The sequence below is a fragment of the Carassius carassius genome, chromosome 22, assembly GCF_963082965.1.
Source record: "Carassius carassius chromosome 22, fCarCar2.1, whole genome shotgun sequence".
NCBI lineage: Eukaryota > Metazoa > Chordata > Actinopteri > Cypriniformes > Cyprinidae > Carassius > Carassius carassius.
This window is the reverse complement of record NC_081776.1, coordinates 12,139,997-12,164,448: the sequence shown is the minus strand read 5'-3', so window position 1 is coordinate 12,164,448 and position 24,452 is coordinate 12,139,997. Positions and strand designations below refer to the sequence as shown.

Genomic DNA, 24,452 nt, shown 5'->3' with positions numbered 1-24,452 from the left:
TTGTGCGCTTTAAAAACTGAATGACACGTTACAGTTTACGAATTTTTACATTATTTTCCTTATCTCCACACATCCTGGAGGAAGAATTTAGAGTATAAAGAACTGGAAATCACCTGTACCGGTAGACTTTGCTCTCTGAGTAGGAACACGTGCGGCATTAGATGACCATTGAAGTAACCGGTGAAGTAGGACCTCGTTTGTAAGGTAGGAACTGTTTTCATTCATTAATGATGTCTCATTCAAAAGTTTTGAATGAGACATCACTAATGAATGAAAACAGTCAAAACTCAATAACCAGAAGTTGTTTCAATGGGTCACATGTGTAATGCTTTTTCCTCGCCCCTTGTGACAGTTCGTGCCACGGTCACTAAACTACAAACAACATTAATTCATTTACTGCCACTAAATCACCGGTAAACATGTTAACAATGAATATGTTATCGTAAACTAAAATATATGGAAGTAAAATAGTGCATTCTTCTCAAAACAGCCACTGGCCAGACTGAAAGAATGTTTATTTCAGCAGGTGGTTTTAGCTCACAGTTTTCTTTTCCTCACACAGTTATACCGTCTCTGAATGACTTCGTAGTTTATGTTTACTTCCTTCAAACATCACAACACACATAGCCATAGATCAGTATAGTCAAATTTAAAATATCATCACAATATTTGAATCAAAATGACTCGTTTTATGTAGCTTTTCTAGTTCTCCGTGATCTGGATGCATTTCCAGTGCAACATTGCATCATGTAGCGTGAAAGATTGACGTCTTAATCTCGTCATCAAAATGAACATCGATGAAGTTTCTCCATGATGTAATGACACTGTAATGAAACAAGAGTTGTTTTAATGAAGAGGTTTTCAAATGAAATGACTGGTACTGAGGAAAATCTACAGGAGATTGTTTTACCATCACACGAAACTATGTAGAAGTCAACCTCGATTCGTATAAACTCTTTCAGGGTCAATAAGAAAAAACAAAAGTATAATTAGGCTAGACCTCAAAAACCAAATCCAGTGGAAATATACAGTATGCTCTATCTTATAGCAAGCTATTTTACTGCTTTAAGACCCTTGAGAGCAGATATATCAAGAAAAGAGACCACAGAGTAGTCCAGGACAAACTGTGGGTGTTCACAGGAGGGACAGAGATCTTCCATAACAACGGCAGCTCTCTGAACTGCATCAGCATGTCTTTCAGATTAATAATGACCAAAGCACCCAGAACAGACTAAAAAATGCATAAAGCTCATAGGATTGAGTCCTACATATGACTAAAAGGGTTAAGTCATATTCAGTTCAGCTCTAAATTACTTCATGGAGTTTGCATAGTACATATATAAAGACATAACAATTCTCACCCTGGGCAACGGCTCAAGCAGAAATCCTATTGCGACAATCACAATCAGTACCATCATGGCTGAAAGAACTCCAGCTATCTACAAATGTTATAAAACCAACATTAACCATTCATTCTTTGAATTCATGTAGGCAGTCAATGGATTATTTCAGATCAAAAAATAGCGAGAGAGTTTTACCTGCGTCTTCCCTCCTGTGCACTCATGTATGGTAGTTCTAGAAAGTGCTGTGCTTGCATCAAATTATCGGAAAGATGCCCCAAACATGTTGCTCACCCCGAATTTAAAGGCCCTGCTGTTATGAATGTATTATTGAATTCTTTCGTGAAATAGTCTTTCAGATGGTGCCGTAGAGTTTTGTGGTTTCTGTTGATCCTCTCGTGCTACTCTGTGAAGGAATCCTCTGAAAACAGAGTCCTGACCACCACATAGTGTCTGCCAAAGGACTGCATTTTGATTCATTTGTTTTCAGACGCATCTTGAGAGCTTTATATAGTCTGGTTCATTGATGAGTGGGTTGTCATTAGTCTTATCACAGATATTATGGGGTGTTTTTGCAAGCTTTAATCGTTGATGGATTTTATCATGTAAAAAATTGATTACTCATATACAGATTGATTAAATACTTCTATATCAAGTATATAAAGTCATCTTTAGCAGCTATAAAATGACTATTTTATTTCCTAATATTTTAAGGGACAAATTATTTTATCTTTCCCAATTCACTTCCTCAACCATAACTTGCTTTCCCGTACAGATAGTTAATCATTTATAGCTAGGAATTAGTTTTATAATGCTTATTATTCCAGTAAAAGAATTAGATCTGCACGTGTCTTTATTTGTATTCTTGGAAAATAAGTTGTGTCTCAAGTCAGGAAGCACAGTTTATTTTAGAAAACGTATTTTTTTATTTTAGAATAAAAATAGTACAAATACTATTCAAAAATTTAAAAAAAATAAATAAACAAAAGGCACTGATAGTGAACTGATAAAAGTGTTTGTTCACCACAAATCCATTAAATTAGTACATGACACATTGACATATTCTCAAGCTGATTCATTCTGCATGCAGTAGTACGCAGAATAAAAACTGCTATGTGCTAATCAAGTAAATTGTTATATGCACAGATTTTAAAGTTCAGTATAGTGGAGGTTTCAAACTGGGTCATTTCAAAACCTTGTCTCTGGTTTGGGGTCTTTTTCGTCTTCCATTTTCATGTCCTGCAAAAAATAAAGCAGATTAACCTAACTGAGTACTTCCGACATCTCTTAAAAATTATGATGACCTCTTGCTTTAAATGATAGCTTTTCATGTTTACTATTTCATTATTAATTAATATTTGGACAGATTTAATCCCAGGTGCTTGTTTGGTCACTTACTGCTTGGATTGTCAACCCACTGGATGTGCTGCTGCTATTAACGTGTTGATATTGAAAACTTCCTGAGACCTGTTGCGTAAGTTAAAATCAGACACACATTTTAACAATGCACATTTATAATAATGCATTTTAGATAAATGCAACAAATTAATCTTTGAATGAACAAATTAAACTTGTGCGATCTCGATTGTTTTCGTCACCTTCTCGCTCACAGTCTTCGGTGGATGAGACTCATGAATGAAAAGCATTGCATCATGGATGGTCAAAAAGAAGATAGACGTCTTGATTTCATCATCAAAAAATTTACAGTTCCTCAGCTTCTCTATGATATATGCTAGAAACATCATGTCAAAGGTGAGAGTTACTGCACAGTTTTATTATCACATACAGTTAAGTTATATTATAATAGCCGTGGCTTTGTAGATAAGGGGAAAACATTGTAAAATACATTACAAATACCTTTTAACCTGGAATCTGAAAGGAAAAAAGTACTTACGGTCACAGCCTACTATGTAAACGTCAACACTGATGCGTATAAATTCTTTCATGGCCTGTAAACACAAATGTTTGTGACTCATTAGAGATGTTTTCAGATAATCAAACTAGAATTTCATGCTTTGATTAGCAAAATTATTACATTTAAACTTTGTTTTCAGAATGAACACATTTGCCGTACCGCTTTAAGACCCTTGAGGGCAGATATATCCAGGAATGAGACCACAGAGAAGTCCAGGACCAAACTGTGGATGTTCACAGGAGGAACTTGTATGTTGGCAGGAAGTTCTGCATTCCAGTTCACCTGGATTGGAAGATCTGAATAGTCTGTGGGCATGTCTAGATCCTCCATGTTGCTTTCATCCTCTGACTCTTCAATGGGCATTGGGCATGTGGCCTGTAGTCCATTCTATAAACAAAATAAATAATTTAGGTATCTTAAGATTTAGGTATCAAAGTACTGGATGCAATACATTGCATAACATTTTTTTGGAAGTCCTTGAGTTTATTGTTATCATCTAATCATGTCGATATCGAGATCATGTTATCAATGTATCATATTATTATCCTATTCCATCTCATCTCCTTCAAGCCATTTCTCCTGCAGTTGTACCTGCACTCACTCACATTATTAACATGTCCCTTTACACTGGTGATTTTACTTCAGCATTTAGACAGGCTTGTATAACCCCAATACTTAAGAAACCCACCCCTAACCCATCTCTTTTAGAGAACTACAGACCGGTTTCCTTTCTTCCTTTCATTGCAAAAACACTTGAACGAGCTGTGTTCAACCAAGTCTCTGCCTACTAGACAGTAACCAATCTGGTTTCAGAGGTGGACAGTCAACTCCGACTGCCTTGCCCTCAGTTGTTGAAGCCCTAAGACTGGCAAGAGTGGATTCCAAATCTTCAATACTTATCTTGCTGTGTGTGTCCCCTGCTTTTGACATGGTTTACCACCAGATTCTCTTGTCAACCCTATTGGCAAAGGGCATCTCAGGAACCACACTCCAGTGGTTTGAGTCTTATCTCTCAGTCCTTGAAGGTATCTTAGAGAGGTGAGGTGTTTAAGTGGTGGTGTTGGCGCAGTGGATAAGACACATGCCTTTGGTGTAAGAGACCCGGGTTTGAATCCACTGTGAGACACCAATGTGTCCTTGAGCAAGACACTTAACCCCTAGTTGCTCCGTGCGACCTCTGACATATATAGCAATTGTAAGTCGCTTTGGATAAAAGTGTCAGCTAAATGAATAAATGTAAATGTAAGTCACAACATCTAACTACTGGGGTGCCTCAGGGCTCAGTTCTTGGACCACTTCTCTTCTCTGTCTACATGGCATTATTAGGTTCTGTCATTCAAAAACAAGGCTTTTCATGCCACTGCTATGCTGATGACCCTCAACTCTACCTCTCATTCCATCCTGATGATCCGACGGTAGCTGCTCGCATCTCAGCTTGTCTAACAGACATTTCTTGCTGGATGATGGACCATCACCTTCAACTCAACCTTGTCAAGACAGAACTGCTTGTGGTTCCATCAAACCCATCATTTCATCACAATTTCACCATCCAGTTAGGAAAATCAACCATAACTCCTTCAAAAACAGCCAGTAACCAGCCAGTTATGATTGATGATCAGCTGGCTTTCTCAGCTTCTATAATCTTTTTGTATTCTATCTTTAAAATCATTTTTTGTTTTCTGTTTTCTTTTTATTTATTATGATTTAAAATCCTTGCTACGTGTACTGCATAAAGCTAAACTGAGACTTGTTATAGCACTTGCATATCATTGCTCTTTTGTTAACTTTGAATGCTTCCATTTTCCTCATTTGTAAGTCTGATAAATGACTATATGTAAATGTAATCAAGTTGTAAAACGTCAAGAAGTACATATGTTAAGGTCAGCTCCCCTTTCTTTATCAGTTTCTTCATTTTCTTCACTGCTTTGTTCCTCTTCCTCAGGATTCTCAAAGGATTAAAGCCCACCTGCCACAAAGTGAACAAGTAAGATGGTTATTATGTCTGCTGCTAATGTTATCTGAGGTCATGGCTATCACACTGAAACTACTGCACTCACAGCATCCTTCAGTTTGTCTCTGAAGAAATCAATATTTGCGAAGAAAATGGGAGATGGGATTCTGAAAATCTTCACTCCCTCTGGCTCATAGATCTGTAGGAGATTCAGAAAGACAAAATGAAACCAAAGCAAACTTTTGTTTCTTTCGTCCATCTACATCTTTTTACTGTGTTTTAAACCATCCACATATTGGTCCATCATATGCATTGACACACCAAGTAATAGTTAATAATAATAATAGTAGCACATAATGATTATGTCGCCGAATATGAACAAAGAGGATGCGTTTGTTAGTATACTTACGTTGACATAGTCCTTGCGATCTCTGTAGATATCTGTCCCTGAGATATTAGCGAGGACACAGCAGCGTGGACTGAAGATCAGAAAAGGTAAATTGATTATTATCAAAAAAAGAAACAACAGGATAGATAATAATTTCTTTGCCTAGGCTACAATATCTTTAAAGAAGCAGTCAATATCTACACTATATTCAAATTAGCTCCTATTTATTTTATTTGTATTTATTTAGTTTTTTCATCTAGTTAATTGGATCTGTCAGCACTTACAACTGAGCCCTGAAGACCACAGTGAGGAGCTCCAGTCCAAGACCAACAGCAAGTCCTAAGTCCAGCCCCAAGAATATAGCTGCCAAACAGGTCCCCACCCAAACAATCTGGAGGAAAATGACAGAGGGGGACATTACACCGAGTATAGAAATCAGTGATATACCATTGGACAGGTAAATTCTAAGGTAAATTATGTGAGATGTTACCTCTCAAATTACTTGGATTATACTTTTTTTCCTTTGCATTTAGAGAGAGAAGTCAAAGACTCTTACGCAGTCAGGACGGTCTTTCTTCCACAGGTAAGGGACTGTAACCACCTGCATCAACATCCCCTTCAGGTTCACAATCACCACTGCGCCCAGCACTGACTGCAGTCACACATCACCACACAGCTGAAACATTTACCTCAAATCACAAATACTTTTTTCTGTTATTAAAGTAAATCATTTACACTTTGAATTTAAATCCTACCTTTGGTAGAGGTTCCAACAAAAACCCTATCCCCAAGATTACCACCAGCACGATAATGGCAGAGAGTAAACCAGCTACCTAAAAAGTACAGTAAAAAAATCTTAAAAAAAAAAAAGATGCATTCATTTGATAAAAAGTGGACTTTTCTTTTTCAAATAAGTGCTGTTCTTTTAAACTTCCTATTCATCAACTTTTAAATTGTATCATGGATTCTGGAAAAATATTAGGCAGCACAACTGTTTCAACATTGATTAAAATAAGGAATGTTTCTTGCGCACCAAATCAGCATATTAAAGTGATTTCTGAAGGTTCATGTGACACTGAAGAAGCCGAAAATTACACAGAAAAATTGCCTTTGAAATGTATAAAAATTGTTATTTTAAGTTGTAATAATATTATTTTACTGTATTTTCTATTCATTCTTGGTTAACATAAAAGAGTTTATAAAATATTAACGACCCCAAACTTTTGAACAGGAGTGTATGGGAAAAAAAAAGTATTCTGACATAAATATGAGCAGGAATATGATGTTATATTTATGGCACCATTGTGTTAATTGTATTGTTTACAACTTGTCTATTGTATAATATTGTATTATGTACAACTCTTTCTGAAACACTAGAGGACAGTATTCATCTGTGGCTAGAAAACAAATTCCCTAATTGGGACACCACAGATGCAAAATCATATTTTGGTGTTCCAGCCAATAAGAAAAGCTTGCAAACAGCTGTTTACCTGTGTTTTTCCTCCAGTGCTTTCTTGAACTGCACTTCTGGAGAGAGCCGTGCTGGCTGCAAGAGACTTGAACGCTCCTCCAAAGATGTTGCTTGCCCCAAAGGCAATGAGTTCCTGCGTGATTATATGTATCATTGCAGATGTGTTTCTACAAAATGTTCTTTGTTGCTTTTTAAATGGAATATAATTCAGGGCTTACTTGATTTCCATCTATAACGTAGTCATGCTTAACAGAATAGACTTTAGCCACTGCAAAAGCCACGGCAAATCCCACAATAGCTATTGGGAATGCATCCACTGCTGCCATCTGGAAAACCTGCAGGCTGGGAGCGATTGGGGACTCAAACCTGGACAGATGTAAATGTGTTTATTTTTTTATGCCACCTACAGTTCTCTTCAACTAGCTTTGTGCTATAAAGCATGTGGATTTGTTTTTGTTGCTGTATAACAGCTATGCTTAAAGAAGCCTGTTATTTTTTGTTGTTTTCTATGTATGGACAATTTGACAAGATGATCTTTTAGCACGTAAATGCATTTAAAATTTAAAGTCTGCCCCTGAAAAATGAACCAAAAATATTGATGACTCATCCTGCATTGCAATATTTTTTGTCCAATAAAATGCACTCTAGAATGAGAACACCTCATCCCCTAATACAATCGTGTATTATTTTTTTAAATATATTATTTTTATGGGGGCCATTCAGTATGTTCCTCCCTAGCTTTGAATGTAAAATTTGCCAACACAAGAACGAAATATATAAAATATACAAATATTATGAAGATTGCAATGCTTACGTGTTTGGAATTTTCCCCACCACATCCACTCCATGATTTTCACTGAAGTTGAATGCATAGGAGACGCCACATGCTATTACGGTCTGTTGGTAAAAGTACTTTTAATGATTTTGACATTTAAGATTTGCTTTAAACACAAAAGAAAGATGAGCAAGGACTTATGCACTTAGAAAATTATATACACTTGAACGAATATTAACAAATACAGTGACTGGCATGAAAATATAAATCAATATCGGTTGATAAACTTTATTATGTCGTAAAGATGTACTGTATAACCTTTCTAAATATCAGGTTACAGAAAAGGTGATGGTTCTAGTTACAGAAATGGGTTCACTCAACTCACCATAATGATTTCTATGGGGATGGGCACTTTTAACTTTGACTTAAATCTGTCGTTGATCTCCTTTACGCCCAACACCATCACCATCACCACGATTGAAGTCACCAGATCATGGATATTAGTGGAGGTGATCTGGGTAAACACACTCTCAAGAGTCTGCAGAGAAACCGAAAGACAGATTGTTTCACAGCACTCATTCAAACAAATAATGACAGAACTTGTAATACTACGAACGCTTTTTAACTTTGAGTATAAAGCTTCTTTTTTAAATACGCTGTGGGTTTGTGAGTGAGTTCGGTATTGTTTGAACTATTATTTTGTTTACATATTGAAAAAAATAAACGTTTATTACATTTACGTAAGAGAAATTGGGTGATTTTCAAATTGTAGCGATACTCAAGCGTTTTTGTTAAGCAAAACGTGTCTTATGACCTACGTATATAAGGGATAGTGGTCCACTGAAACCTGGCACAGTCAGTCCTAGTACAAACTTGAGCTGTGAAATCAGGATGTGAACAGCAGCGGCGGTGGTGAATCCTGATATCAGAGTATCCGATAGATACATGACAATGAAGCCCACTTGCAGCAGCCCCATACCAAGCTGGAAATAGAGAGAATGATGATAAGCATTAATGTGATTGAAAACAGGCATTGTTTCATTGAGTTTTAGAGTGAAAAGGTGGCTAATGTACCTGGAATAAGCCCACTAGGAAAGTGATGGAGGCAGACACTAAGATTCTCTGTTCTTCTTTCGTCAGGCCCTCAAAATCAGTAATGTTGGCAGGCGGACCCTCGTCGGGCACCAGTCTGGTCACTACTGACCCCACCATGAGACTCAGTACAGGAAAAGATCCTGGTGTGAAGAGCAACACTTAATGGTGAGTAGATGTACATGTTTACATTACATGTCATCATAAAAAGGCAGAAATAATTGCCTCTTTTTGGTGTCTGTCTGATTAAAGTCTGCCTGTTGCATAATAATAATAATTGTCATGTTATATAACATATATTATTACACATTATTATTATTACTACATATGAAGTATAATTTGATGCTAATGTTGTTGTTGTTGTGTTCAACAATAATTTTTCAACATGTTATTGACGCATACTTTTAGATATAGATTTTAAACTTTTTTCCATTGCTGTACAAAAGAAGCTACACTAGCTGGCAGAGGATGTTATAATTGATGGCCTGTTGTTGTAATATTAATAATAATATTGTGTAATAGTATATAATAAAATATTTTATTTTACACATGCATATATAAATATCATGTATTTGTAAAATAAATATCGTTTTTATTATTGTATTTTTTTTAATGAGTTCTTGTGTGATTTGAACATACGAAGCAAAATGTATTATTCAGTTCTTGTCAGGTATTTTTTATATATTTTTTTAATGTTTAAATATGCTATCGAAGCATATTTAGACTGAAATATCAATCTTTCTCCACTGAAATTGCAGCAGAAGCTGTGGATTTTATGGCTTAGGTATTTTAATTGAGCTCAGTTGTGCCAATTCTAAATAGGAGGCTACTAAACTCATACCTGGCACTATTAAGTCAATGCCACAATAAACTTTAATAGAATTATAGCGTTATATTCAAAAGGGTTTTGCAACAGCTAGGCAGTGCTGGTGTGTCAATGAAATGTTGTTTGTTCGTCTCATTCATGTTATCTGTTCACAAGTGTACTCACCAACAGAAATGTGTCGTGAGGTGCCCAGGAAAAAATACATGATGACTGGGAAAAAAGCAGCATACAGTCCATACCAGGTAGAGATGGATGCCAGCAAACTGAAGGCTAGCCCTGAAGGAAAAATATTGATCATTACTAACCAACCTCTGGTAGCATCTTTAAATAACCTTCATACTGTATATGAGCTAGAAATGTACCTTTTATATATATATTTGTCAGTCAACTTCTTAATCTTAAACACTTCCTTTCTCAATATGTACTGCATTTCTGGGCTATCTTCTGATGATGTCATTTCACCAACAGTTCACAGATAAATGCACTTTTCACTTATTTTGACACATTTCGTCATACCAGTAAGTTATCTCATAAAAGACTGTGCAGACACTCACATCAGTCCCAGAGCTCAGTTCATCGAGATAAACATCATTCCTGTAGTGTTGCATTCTTACAGCCTAATATCGTATTTCATCTAATATCATGGATCTTATTTTGAGCTTATAGTGCGAATGTTCCTGTTGAGTAACTTCCAATAAGAGCTTCATAAGATTTGACCTTGTAGCACAGCAACCAATCCAGTGCTGACTCCAGACAAGATGTCATTCAGCAGCCAGTCTTTGATTGAGTAGGTTCTCATCCATCCAATGACAGGCAGCAGAGAAATAGCAGTGTTCTTTGCACGTTCGGAAGTACAACTAGCAAACAAATAATAAAAGAATAAATTCAGTTTAGTAAAAAAATAATAATAATAATAAATAAAATGTTACTCAATAAAAAAAAAAGAACTATATCTGCTTTTGTCGTAGTGTAAATTATATATACAAATATTATATAGTAAAATGTTATATATTATAGTAGTAATAATAAATATAACTTTTATTAATATTACAGATTAAGAAATTAATAGTATTCTAAAATGAAAAAAAAAAGATAGATAACATAATTTCTTGACTTTAATAATAACAAATTTCTCTGCATTAGTTAAAAGATGTTAAGAGCTCAGGCTTACGTGAAGTACTGTATAACATGGTGCAGGAATTTCTTGTGTTTCCGATAGACTTTTGCATGTTCGTCCTCAAAGGCGTCTTCTGAGTAGAGCGGTCTGGTCACTGAATACCTCTGTGTTGAGGGTCGGAGCATTGTGCGCCGGTAGAGCTGGGCAAAAATCCTTCTGATCTGTGTGAGGTCACCAAATAAGATTCAGTGCTGAATATCTACTACAAATCTGGCAACTGTCAAGCTGGAGCTGTTGCATTTGTATTTATATTGATAATCATGGAAATGTTGTGTAAGATGGAGGTGTATACTTAAACGAGCTATGACTTAAACGCATCATGCGACTACACAGCGTGAGTTCATATGTCTGTCATGATGAGTGTATGATAGTATGTGTGTGTCAACCTGCGCATTTAGCCTGATATCTTTAAGATACTGTTGATATTTCCTTGGGATTTTCCACATTTTAAAGAGCTTGTCTCCTTGTATATGAAAATATTCTTGTTAATTAGTCTTTCTGTCAGCAGTTATGTCGTCATGATCTATAGTAGGTGGCCAGCAGCTCTAAATAACATTCTGGTCATTAACTTTGTTCATAAAATTGAGCATTTAGCTTGTTTGGATCCATAAATAGATTTTGCCTTTTTAAATCCGATTTATGATTTTTATCTATGGTACGGCATTTTTATCTACGGCATGATTTTTTATCCATTGAATGGACTTAAATTGACATATACTCAATTTTTTTAATAAAAAAAATATTTTAATTCAGCAAGGATACACTGAACTGATCAAAAGTGACAGTGAATATATTTACATGGTCACAAAAGGTTTTTTATTGAAGGAATGTTGCTCTTTGAATATTCTCTTCATTAATGAATCCTGAAAACAAAAGTAGCATGGTTTCTGATAAAACATTAAACTGCACAACTGTTGTCAACACTTTTTTTTTTTTTGAACATCAAATAATGATTTCTAAAGAATCATGTGACACTGAAGATTGGAGTAATGGCTGCTGAAAATTCAGCTCATCACAGGAATAAATAACATAAAAAAAAAAAAAAAAAAAAAAAAAAAAAATATATATATATATATATATAAGACAATTTTCTTTTTAGATTACACTAATATTTTATAATACACTTATTTTACAAACAATAAACAATCTTACCAGCCCCAAACTTTTGAACGATGGTGTATTTTTTTCAATATGATAATCCTACCTGTTCAGTGAGGTATCAAATATTTCCAGTCTGCTGTTCCTGTTTTGCTTCAAAAGTTGCAATGGTCTGTCAGAGATCTTTAAGACCTTGTGAATTTATAAATTGCTAAACTTATCTTGTCTGTAATTATTAACAGTAATCCAGATACCTTCTTTTCATTTCCAGCCACATCTCCGCCTTATCCATGACCATTGTTCTTTCTGATAAAAACTTGGCAAAAGCCAACGGCTTATCGATTGCTTCCTTTAATCCTCTCATACCTCACAAGACTAAATCTTTGGATATTTCAGATATAATGTGGGAAACATATTAGTTTGGATTTAGCTCCTTCTCTATTGTGTCAAAAAAAAGTTAGATTAAAAATAAAAAAGTTGGATATTATAACTTTTTTTATTGATATTAGTTCCCATTCATGATTCTGATTGGTCAAAACAGCATTTCAGTTGTTCTAAAGTAATTGATGTGCATTATCAGTTTTGACATTAAACACCTCTTCACCTAGTTACTGTGTGTGGTGCATCCACAGAATGACGTTCTGTTATTGTTTACATGTCATATCCTGTTGCTTTATGAATTCATGTTTTAATAAACATTTGTCATTAACTTTTACAGAAGCAATAAAGAACGTACTGTATTGTGTATTGAGTAAGGTTGATGAAAAAATTATAATAAAAATTATAATTATACAAAAATTTTTAGTAAGCAGTTATTTAGCAGAAGCTTTTATCTAAGTGACATACTGTACACCTGATAAGTACAGTTTGTACAATCATACTTCCTGTTACCTAACCAGAACATATGTCATATTAGGAAATTATGGAGAAAAGTATGCAAAACTACGCAGCATTTTTTGTTATCAATGACAACACACAATTTATTGTGATTGTGAGAGAGAAGTTCATTCTCATGTGATTCTCTGGAAGACATTGCACAAGGATGACTATCATTCTTTTTTAGAAATTATTTTATTATTTTACCAAATTATCCAAAAATCCTTAACTGTGTATGATAAGTAAAGTCACGTTCCTACCATTTATCACTAGATTGATTTTGTTATTCAGAAATTTCTGATGCGGGTGTGTTTGTTACACTGTGTGTTTGAGCTTACACTGTAAAAAAATATTAGTAATTCAATAAAAAGTGTGTAAATGCATCAGTTAATACATTTAATTAACAGTTATTCACCTGTTTAAAATTTAAAAGACAATGAATTTAATTAAAACATTTCTCCAGAAGTAAATATTTGGTCATCATGTCCTTTAATCAAATTGGCGAATGAGAAGATCAGGTCTTTGCGTACGTCTGAACCTGCAGCTTTTATGATCAAATTAGTTTATGCTTCTGTTTTCTTTAGCTCCAGTAGCTTGCATCAGAACTGGCAGCTCTTTGATATAAGAGGTTTAAGATGTGTCTGTGACACTGTGAGACAACATTGTAAATACTATTTCAGATAACTGCATAGATGTGCAGTAAAATGATAGCAGGAAAATATATGCTTGATATCTTATATTCTAACATGGCGGTCTACATTAATATGCTTGTTGCCCACACTGACTGTAGGCAATTATACAGGAAAGATAACTAATATAAATGCTAATTAATTTTAGACCGTAATGTACACTACTGTACAAAAGTTTAGGGTATGATTTTTCAAATGTTTTTGAAGGAAGTCTCTAATGCTGACCAAGTCAGCATTTATTTGATCAAAAATATAAAATAGTTATTATGGGAATCAATATGGTGTTCTGGGTCTATGACTCAATGAAAATCATTGTAAAAACAAACAAAACAAAAAAAGCATTGTAGTGTATAATACAGTAAAATAAATTAATGCATTAGACACAGTAACAACAGACACGTACATGTGTATAGTACCGATTTTAATCATATTTACTTTATAGAAATATGATACATATTTTAGATACATTTCTTTACAAGGTCATTATTTTGTCCTTGTATCATTATCATTACATTATCTATGTGTCATCACTGAGGGGGAAAAATATGTCTTTGTATATCAGTACACTAGACAGATTTTTACAGCATAGACTTTATACCTACAGCCATAATAACTATCAAGATGATCTCCGTGCGATCTTTGCAGATAAGACATCAGTCCTCACCACAGTAATTAATCAATCGGTTTTAACTTTCACTGATGTCATCCCGACACATATAACAACATAAGTCTCGTTTATTAGGAAAGGTGTTTCATTGAAATAGCAGTGACCTGCTGTTCTGTTTTAAGCCTAAATCATGTGTTACTGTTTGATAGTTTCTTACTGTGTGTGTATTCTCGTGCTAAGTTAAAATAATATTAAAGATCAGAGAAAAGCAACAGAACAGAAATTAAACAAGTGTTGTTTTGATTTGCTTGCAATTTGTTTAATCTCAGGCAAACGGCAAGGAAAATGTCAGACATTTTAATGAGATGATGGTCTGAATAGATACATTTCTTCATGTTTAACACTGTTTATCCAAATTATACTTGTGCCATTCAGTCCATGTCTGTTTGCTTTGAGGTAATTTACTCCTAAATGCTGATTCACTTTTAAACTTTAGTCTTTAGCCTTACGGGGGGTTGTGCTCTGTTAATTCTGCTTGAGTCTCTTGGTTTGACATTACTCATAATGTGTCTCAATAATAATTTATTTAATTAATGACAGACCTTTTTTAGTTTCTGACTATAGTGATAGCCAATCTAAGAACAAATCAGTGTCAGCAGACTAATGAAACAATAAAACACAGAGGCACACTACAATCTGCTGTTCCAATCCGATTTATTTCCAAATGTTTCTCTTCTCTAAGACTCAGTAAACAGTTCTCAACAAGAAACACAGAGTAAAGCTGGGCCTCGATACTGATGAATTTGGAGACTTGTATTTGCCCCAAAAATGAGGCAGATAAAAATGAAAACACCACATGCTTTTTAAACTTTTGCATTTGGTGGTTCTTATCTAGCTCAGATGTGGAAGTCTTCTTTAGCTCCACTTTCAGTCCTCCCAGGATGTCTCCTGACCCAAAATCAGCAAATGAATAGGAAGACGATGAATGTCTTTCCCAGTGATTCTTAACAAAGGGAGTGTTTCCTGAGTTTGAGGGTCCATAAATAGCCTAGACATGAAGGAGAAACACTTGTTTGATTTGTTGATTTGAGTTATTTGATAACATTATATTAACTGAAGTCATAAAATAAAAAGATATGGGATGCTCATCAAGTGCTGGATGTCATAGGTCTCTATCAGGCCCTCATCTTCTCTTTGTTGTCTTGCAACTGTGAAATCTAAACAGAGAATATACAGTGTGTACACTGCACATTATTGGGAATTTCTAATGTGCACAGAATGCTAGTTTTTTAAATGTTTTGAAAGAAGTCTCTTAGGCTCACCAAGGCTATGTGCATTTGGTCAAAAATACAGTAAAACCAGTAATATTCTGAAACGTCATTGATTCGTGTAATGGCAAAGTTGTATTTTCAGCCGCCATTGTTCCAGTCTTCAGTGTCACATGATTCTTCAGAAATCATTCTAATATGCCAATTGGTGCTCAAGAAACATTTCCTATTATCACTATATATATGGTGTTCCTGTAGCTCAAGTGGTAGAGCATTGCGCTATCAAATGCAAGGTTGGGGTTCGATTCCCCGGGAACACATGATAGGTAAAAATTGATAGCCTGTATGCACTGTAAGTCGCTTTGGATAGAAGCGTCTGCTAAATGGATAAATTAAATTACATTTTAATTTTAATTTATATATATATATATATATATATATATATATATATATATATATATATATATATATATATATATATGTATATATATATATATATTTTCCTCATTGAGCAATATCAACATGTTGCTCAAAGGAGTCCCAAAACACTCCTTTTACTTATATCTTGTTTATCTTGTATCTTTGATTATCAGGATTTACAGTCCCCCAGATTATCAGGCTCAATAAACCAATAAGAAGTTTATCAGTCACCTTCCAAATTTATGTTATCATTGAGCAGCTTCATTATGAGACGGCTGACACATGGAACTATTATAATTTTACCTTCTCAGCTAATGGATCCTCTTCATTTCCAGTGGAGGTTTCCAGCTGGATGAATAGAATGGCGTCATGGACTAAGAGGAAGAGAATGTCTCTGATAACCTCTTCATCAAAGAAGGACAGAGCCTTCGTTCTCCTGACAAGCTCACCTGTGACACGAGGACCCTTTAGGTTATTCACTGTGTCCTAACCTGCCATTATCAAACTGGAGATTGGAGTAACCGCTTGTTGCAACATACTTCTATAGAGTCAGGCCTTACCATCACAGCCTGCGATGTAGACGCTAAGCCCAATATGACTTCCTTCACAGTCTGTGAAGATGGGAAATGACAGTTAGCTACTACTTAGTTGTTTATTCATTACTTAGCCTCACATCATTCCAAACCGTTCTTATTTGAAACACACAAGAAGATATTTTGAACATTGGACCCCATTGACTTTCACTGTATGTGGGTCAAAGACGAAAGTGTTTAAACTTAAAAATAAGTGTTGTTGCCCCCCCCCCCCAAAATGCAAAACGTTTTCTGTTTTATTTAATTGCAATTTTGTTTTTGTTTTTCTGAGCAAAAAATAAATATCTTAAATTTTCCCCTGATTTAAAGAAGACACCCAGTAAAATGTCATTCAGTGTCACAATCTTGTCAGGCATATTTTCAACAAAAATCAATTTATGACATATTAAAAGACTAATTACTTTCACCCCAAATACTAATGTTGTAATTTTACATTTTTAACATTTGCCACTATCCTAGGTTTTGCCCATTTGTCAATAAGAATTTTTTACTAATTTAAAACACAATAAAATTTAGTATGCTCCATTATTCTTTTAGATGTTTTATTATGTACACGTCAGAATAAGCATGTTGTTTGAATTTTTGCATAAATATTGTGTTACACTGAATGACAATGTAACATTATTTCAACCAAATTTTGACATTTTAATCTCCAAAAACTTATTTGAAACCTTAAAAGTAGACATTTTACTTAAATTTAATGTGCTTTCTATGGACACAAAATCACTTTTGTACATTTATTTTGATGCAGACATCTTAATGTCTTTGACCCATGTACAATGAGGCTTTTTTTCAAAATATCATCTTTTGTGTTCTGTGGAAGACGAAAAATGTCATACAGATTTGGAATGATAAAAAGGTCACCATCGTATTGTAGTTATGCATTTTTGCAGTGGAACGATGACTCAGCAAAGGGCAATAAAGATAACGCACCAGTTTGAGGGACTTGGCTGCTACCACGTAGGAACCTGCTCTTTTTCAAAGGCTTTGTTTTCTACTCCCAATGAGGCCACTGGTACCAAACCATCCTGTGAAGGACGGCAGATACGGAAAAGACCAGAATGTGGTGTCATAAACTCAGGTCAGTGTTCAAAATAAGTTTTTCTTGAGAAGCATTCCAAAAAGTTTCAAATATGTGTGATTTACAAATACTTATCCAGACTGCTTTGCAGTGCCTCTGTAGAGTTTGTGAATCTTCTTCAAAGCTTTATTTCTTTTCTTGAACACAGCACTGCATTGAACCCCACCTATAAGAATTTAATAAGCTTTAAAGCACACCATTTTTTTATCAATTCAGAATTTTGAATCACAGCAATGTAAACTCACCTCTTCTCTCAACTTTTCTTTGAAGTAATCAATATTTGTAAAGTAAATGGGTGAGTTGTACTTGAAAAACTTTATCCCAGGAATTTCATCAATCTGAAAGCTTTGGGAAATACCTTGTTAAAGGGATACTTCACCCAAAAATGAAAATTATGTCATTAATGACTCACCCTCATGTTGTTCCAAACCCGTAAGACCTCCGTTCATCTTCGGGAACACAGTTTAAGATAGATTTAGATTTAGATTTAGTTTTTAGATTTAGTCCGAGAGCTCTCAGTCCCTCCATTGAAAGTGTGTGTATGGTATACTGTCCATATCCAGAAAGGTAAGAAAAACATCATCAAAGTAGTCCATGTGACATCAGAGGGTCATTTAGAATTTGTTGAAGCATCGAAAATACATTTTGGTTAAAAAATAACAAAAACGACGACTATATTCAGCATTGTCTTCTCTTCCGGATCTGTTGTGAACGTGTTAGAGTTTACTGATATCCGGTTCGTGAATGACTCACTCGATTTAACCGGATCTTCTTGAACCAGTTCACCAAATCGAATGAAACGGTTCGCGTCTCCAGTAAGCATTAATCCACAAATGACTTAAGATGTTAGCTTTTTTAATGTGGCTGACACTCCTTCTGAGTTAAAACAAACCAATATCCCGGAGTAATTCATTTACTCAAACAGTACACTGACTGAACTGCTGTGAAGAGAGAACTGAAGATGAACACCGAGCCAAGCCAGATAACGAACACCTTACTGAAAACAAAATTAAAAAAGATTTAATTTGCTTTGTCAAATAAAGCTGTATCCAGTAACTTTCCTGCACTGATGTTCGTGACAGTGCAGTGCTGGCCACAAAGCTTGAGAAACATCCTCTGAAAATGTTGTTGATGCCAAAAGCTATCAGCTCCTAATGGGAATGAAAGGGTAGTAAACCAGATCAGGCAGTCATTACACTTCTTCTTATCTACTAAACAACAACAGCAAATAGGGGTCATATGATGCAATTTAAATTTTTCCTTTCTCTTTGGAGTGTTACAAGCTCTTGGTGCATAAAGAAGATCTGTAAAGCAGCAAAGACTAAAGTCCCAAATCCAAAGATATATTCTTAAACAAAGTTAAGACTCTACCACGCCACCCTAAAACTGCTCATTCAAACACGCCCCCACATGTCTACATCACTGTGGAAATATTTGTGTAATGCCACCCAAATGTTTATGCACAGAAAGAAGCCGTGGTTTCAGTAACCACAGTTAGTGTTGAAGCAGCCATGTCAGGAAGACGCTATGTGTATCTAGACAAAAGCAAATGTAGATGCATTTAGGAATCTTTAAGATTACTTAACTGCAGAACAGCAACGCATTTTATGGATGACCGTTTCGTGGACCTTGTAGAGGAGGTAATTCTGACTTTGCTATGACAGTCTGGCACTTCTGAATCAGCTACTTCAAGTATTTGCTATTGACTGGTCAAATGTGTAGTTTTGTGTGTATGTGTGTGTGTGTGTGTGTGCGTGTGTGTGTGTGTGTGAAAGAGAGAGAGAGAGAGAGTCAGGGTTACACGGGGTTACACAGTAGAGTTAGCTGTCTTAACCGTCCGTGACTCGTGTACTGCAAACACATATGAGCTTCATCACTGTGTCTGTCACTCCACTCTCTTCCTCTTTCAGGCTTGAGTTGATGTTAAAACTAAGGAAATTATTAACTGTCTTTACATTTATTTGAAAGAAGAAGCTCGCAATTATGGAAAAGGTCATTATATTTCCAACGAGTGCTTGAGGTGATCAGCCAATCACAATGCACTGGGTCATTTGGCCAATCAGAGCAGACTGCTCTTGTTGGAAGGAGGGACTTTGTAGAAAACTACACGTTTGAGAGAGGTGGGGCATAGAGGACCTACAATAACGTATGGTATTTGAAAAATAAAGTGTTTTTTAAGCATTAAAGCATGTCAACATATTCTATCACACCAAATACACAAAATAATGATCTTTAAAAGAGCATCATATGACCCCTTTAAAGTGCCAAGAAAACAAAGCGAAACGAAAAACAGAACAAAGCAAAAATGAAGCAGCGTGCCAAACACAAAGTGAAACAAAAAATGAAACAGATGTAGTCTGGTTTCAAAATAACAGTTACTGTTGCAAACTTAGATTCCTTAAAAGACCAGTCACAAATTAGTATGCAAATACATTTTGAACAAAGCCCTAACCAGAATCTTTAAGGACAGAACAAAACTGTAGCTGTGCCCTAAAGATTTATGCTTCTATACCTAGTTTAGAAAAAAATAACAGCTGCTGTTGCAAACTCAAATTCATTATCTTCTGGCAGGTGAAAGTTACCTTAAAAGGCCAACTAGTTCTTTTCAACCAGTGGGAGAGTGCTGATCTGACCCTTATTATACTTAACACTAAAATAAGCACCATTGTTCTTTTTATTTCCCCCGTACTTGTTTATAACACCCACATTTCTTGCAAGAAACTAAAGTTGCAGTTTTTAAATGGTTTTGCCACTGACAAAACACAAAATGCATTGTGTTCAGCACAAACCTTTTAGGTGTTATTTTTCCATGCTAATTTAGCGACTGGACTAAAGCATATTCTGAGTGGGTTTTTTTTCCCAATTTTCATATTCCTGGTTGCCATCGACTGTGCAATCATGTTTGTTGCATTGACTTTTGCCACCGAGACTGATACTGCATAACCAACCACTGCTGTGGGAACTAGAGCCCAGCATATTCACTACTGGTGCTATATTTGGTGTTTGTGGTGGTGTAAACCTGCGGAAACACAAGCAGATATATAGTTACTACGGAGTCACACGGAGTGTTTTATGCTATCATCTCTGATACATGCAGGTTCTGTGCTGGCTGCTATCATTTTTTCCATAATACTGATTTATGTTATTATTGGATAAGGCTTTCAAACGGTCTGTAAATGTCATTGTTCTAGAGATAACATTTCTGTTTAAAATCATTGTCATATCGGGATCTGGAAGGAGGACCCAACACTGTGAGTAACATGGGTTTATTGACAGAACAGATCGATACAAGAGGGTTGTGAAGAGCACAAGTGATACTACAACAGGAACACAGTAAACGGAGACAGTTAGGGAAGGCCACTGGAACAGCTTCAGACATCGACTGGCAGAATACTATAGCTGCAGAGGGGGCAGCAAGACCAGGCTGTTGGAGAAAACCCAAACAAGGCACCATAGAGCAGAGCTCAGATACTCGTTGACCGCCGACTCTGAAGCGGAACAAGTGCCAGGCAGGTAGAGCCATTGGCAGGACTCACAGGAACTCTAACACAAAGAGACAAGACAGGACAAAGCTCCACAGGAACATAATTACCCCACAATAAAGGGGATAAATAAGAGAAAGAACAGATAAAGTGTACAGTAAAGTAACCAACACACTAACTTAAAGAATACCAAGCAAAATACAAAGCCAAAGATCAGGATACAACAAGAATCTTACGAGTAAAAACACAAAAACAAACAGATTGCTAAGACAAGGAGCTGGACAAGAACATGGAACTACAAAGGACTAGACAAAAAAAAGGCACAAGACCAACCAGGCAGGGAGACACGGACATATACTCAGCCACATCCACAGACAAAGACGGTGACAGAAGGGGTGAGAATGACCACGAACTGGCAACGACAATAGGGCAAGGGGCACTATAAATGGGAAGGAAAACAAATGAGGGACAGGTGAGCACAATTAGACAAACTAGGCTAACAAAAGGGTGTGGTAAAAAGGAAACGAGGAGGGGCCTAAGGAAGCACATGGCCAAAAAACAATCAACAAGGGCATGTGCTGACACAAGATATAGACACAATAAAACAAAAACACAAGACAAACAGTGTCAGTTCAAAACCCTGACATTACAAGCACAATATTATGAATGTAGGTCCATCACATGAGAGACTGCTAAAGCTATCACTGTCTGTCAGTTCAAAAGATCGAAAGGTAACAAGTCATTATTTTAAAAAATCATGTTAGTGTTAGAGACTTATATACAGGCTTACACGTTTTTTGTTTTGTTTTGTCTTTTTAAGACTGTTTGGGAGAATTGTGGGAAAACTGTATGTACCGGGAATCCTCAATGGGATTTTATTCTGAAATTTTGCGTTGATCTCTTTCACAGCCATAACAATGAACATTGTTAGTAATCCAGCTATCAAGTCCGCGATGTTAATTTGATTGATGTTCCTACCTACATCAATGAGAGTGTAGATGTGGAAAAATAAATTAATAATAATAATATATTAAAAGTGTAGGTATTATATTTATAAAATTTTATATTTATTTTAAAATGCATTATATTTATAAACATGTATTTAAACTTAAAAAAAGTATATCTAATGTAATATTTACTGTATATTTATATAATTTTATATTATAAAAATAAATGTGATAAATGTATAAATAAAAAAGTTAAAATGCACACACACACACACACACATATATTATAATTTAGTTTTTATTTATTTTATTTTTTTAAATTTAAGATACTTGCATAAGCTAAGTAGAAGAATCCATTATGGTTTTGTATAGGAACAGACAGGATGGTTTTAATCTGAGATATGAAGACATGAAGGGAAGCAGCAGTGATGAAGCTGCCTACCAGTGGCTTTGAGAGATACCTGACTAGAAAGCCCACCTTCATCAGCCCCATAGTCATCGGAGATTAAATAAAACAAATTAGCTGAGAAAAAAATAAATCTGCATTTGTTCAGCATGTAAACAACGAAATACTGCAATTACAAAATGTGTAACTTGTTTATTTTATCTTTATCACAGTTTTTAAATGTGAATGTTGTAACTTTACCTGGAATAATCCAACCAACACCGTCATGGTAGAAGCCACCAGAATTCTCTTCTTGCCTCTACAACAATCTCCATTAACCTTTCATCTGTCACTGTCTCATTCACACCTGTGATGTTAACTGAATGCAAAAAGTGCTCGTCAGGAGCTAAGGTCAAAACTTCAGAGCCCACCATCAGACAGGTGACAGGGAATGGATCTAAATGAGAAATAGAGACAAATAGGAGAACAACAAGAAAGCTCTGAATTTTTTTCAATATTTAAACATTTTCTATATGCATAATATAATTGCACTGATTACTATATTTGTATACAACACTTGGTAGAATACTGTATACATAAACCCAAAGTTATATTATCATTTCATTTTTAATGAATCATTATTTAATTGTATTTCTAAAAATCAAGACATTTTCTACAGAAAACTGGATTAAATGACCACAATAACCATATACAAGATAATAACTGCATGCCATTTTTATTGAATAAAACATGCATTTACCATTACAGACTATATATTGCATACTGTTTCACATAAAATAGTAAGTAGTGTAAGTAGTAGAGAGGGATAACATTGGTGCCGTGACCCGGACGGGAGTGAGGTTTTGGGGGTGAGTGTAACGGAGGCCGGCGAGTAGGTGCTGTGCAGGTAAAACCTTACTCCCCGATCTCACGAGATGCACTAGCGACAGACGCAGAGCGAGTGCGAGGTGTTGCAGTGAGGACCCGGGAGAGAGGGGTTACACTTATTTGATACCAATAGAAATGTATTTATTAATAAAGCCATAGACCTACCCACAAAGATGTGTCCAGATGTGCCCAACACAAAGTACGTGAGAAATGGAAATTCATAGACATGTGCTACAGAGCAATGCATATGCCACACATGTAAAACAAATTCAAATAATGACCTTAAAGTGGCATTATGCTGATACTAGTCTATGGGGTCTTCACAGTTCACAGATTGCATCTTACTTTGTAAACGGCTGTGGTGACCCCAGAAACAACATCACTGGGTAACCATTGCTCGACTGGGTATTTAGGGAGCCAATCCAAGATTGGCAGAAGCCCTTTTATCTTCATTAATTTTATATGAATGAATATGAAGATGAAATCACTAGATGATAGGCTATATACTCACCCTCAGGTTCTGCTCAGCCATTCTCATAAACTCTGGATCTCTCTGGATTTTCTACTTTCACAGATTCATTTTCTTTCTCTCTTCTTCAAGGGTGAGTTAATAAGATAAGCGAAAACCTATAATCTAAAGTCCTGCCTCCCTTGTGTCAGAATAATTTTGATAGAACAGACCAAAAGAAACATTATACCTTTCTCTGGCAGTACCTCAATGTTCAATAGTCCAGCTCTTCCAGGTCTCCACTAAGATCACTGAACCCACTGACACCAGAAACCCTTGCAAAAGTTGGGAGGGGATCCAATCTCCCTCTCTACCACTCTTTCCCTCACATTTGAGAACCATAAGTACGAAAGCAATGGAAAATCTTATTCAAGTATATTTTAATAAATTAATTTCTTGTCTATCATGGTTTATGCAAAAATACTCATTGATTATGAAGTCTTACCAGTTAGTTTTTGAGTTTGTTAAAGTGGAATTCAGGGTTCATCCATGGCAGGCATCCTCTTAAATGCACTTATATCCATGACTATGAAGTCGGCTCTCTTAATAGGGCCAGCATCTCTTTCTTTTGTATTTATAAGCAGCGTTGGAATGTGGGAGGTGTATCAGCATTAAGCACCATAGGAAGCATGGGGAATTAGATCAGAGGCCCACAGCATGCATCCTTGCCAAGGG

General features: G+C 35.6%; 2 protein-coding genes and 1 long non-coding RNA gene across 3 annotated transcripts; 1 reads left to right on the top strand and 2 right to left on the bottom strand.

The window, feature by feature from the left end:
- Positions 1-1,816: 1,816 nt before the first annotated feature.
- On the bottom strand, positions 1,817-12,179 carry LOC132098976 (chloride anion exchanger-like). The gene is made up of 21 exons (XM_059505310.1): positions 12,140-12,179; positions 10,930-11,096; positions 10,476-10,615; positions 9,924-10,034; positions 8,915-9,075; positions 8,659-8,823; positions 8,226-8,378; positions 7,880-7,962; positions 7,284-7,431; positions 7,085-7,198; positions 6,350-6,427; positions 6,151-6,246; positions 5,879-5,985; positions 5,616-5,685; positions 5,313-5,405; positions 5,126-5,221; positions 3,415-3,642; positions 3,235-3,289; positions 2,939-3,072; positions 2,739-2,807; positions 1,817-2,579 (listed from the first exon to the last, which is right to left on the bottom strand). Exons 2-21 carry the CDS (start codon positions 11,058-11,060, stop codon positions 2,529-2,531), a joined length of 2,283 nt encoding a protein of 760 aa, XP_059361293.1. The 5' UTR covers positions 11,061-11,096; positions 12,140-12,179; the 3' UTR covers positions 1,817-2,528.
- Positions 5,116-6,178, top strand: LOC132098977 (uncharacterized). Its single transcript, XR_009423006.1, has 3 exons — positions 5,116-5,239; positions 5,855-6,051; positions 6,128-6,178. It is a non-coding gene; the product is annotated as an uncharacterized LOC132098977 (long non-coding RNA).
- Positions 12,180-15,380: 3,201 nt separating the features above from the next.
- slc26a4 (solute carrier family 26 member 4) lies at positions 15,381-23,801 on the bottom strand. Its single transcript, XM_059504641.1, is given in 11 exon segments — positions 15,381-15,422; positions 16,197-16,342; positions 16,454-16,504; positions 21,905-22,050; positions 22,338-22,494; positions 22,642-22,692; positions 22,695-22,838; positions 23,435-23,508; positions 23,510-23,550; positions 23,624-23,716; positions 23,781-23,801. Coding segments are annotated over 11 exon segments (966 nt in total).
- Between the last annotated feature and the right edge of the window lie 651 nt (positions 23,802-24,452).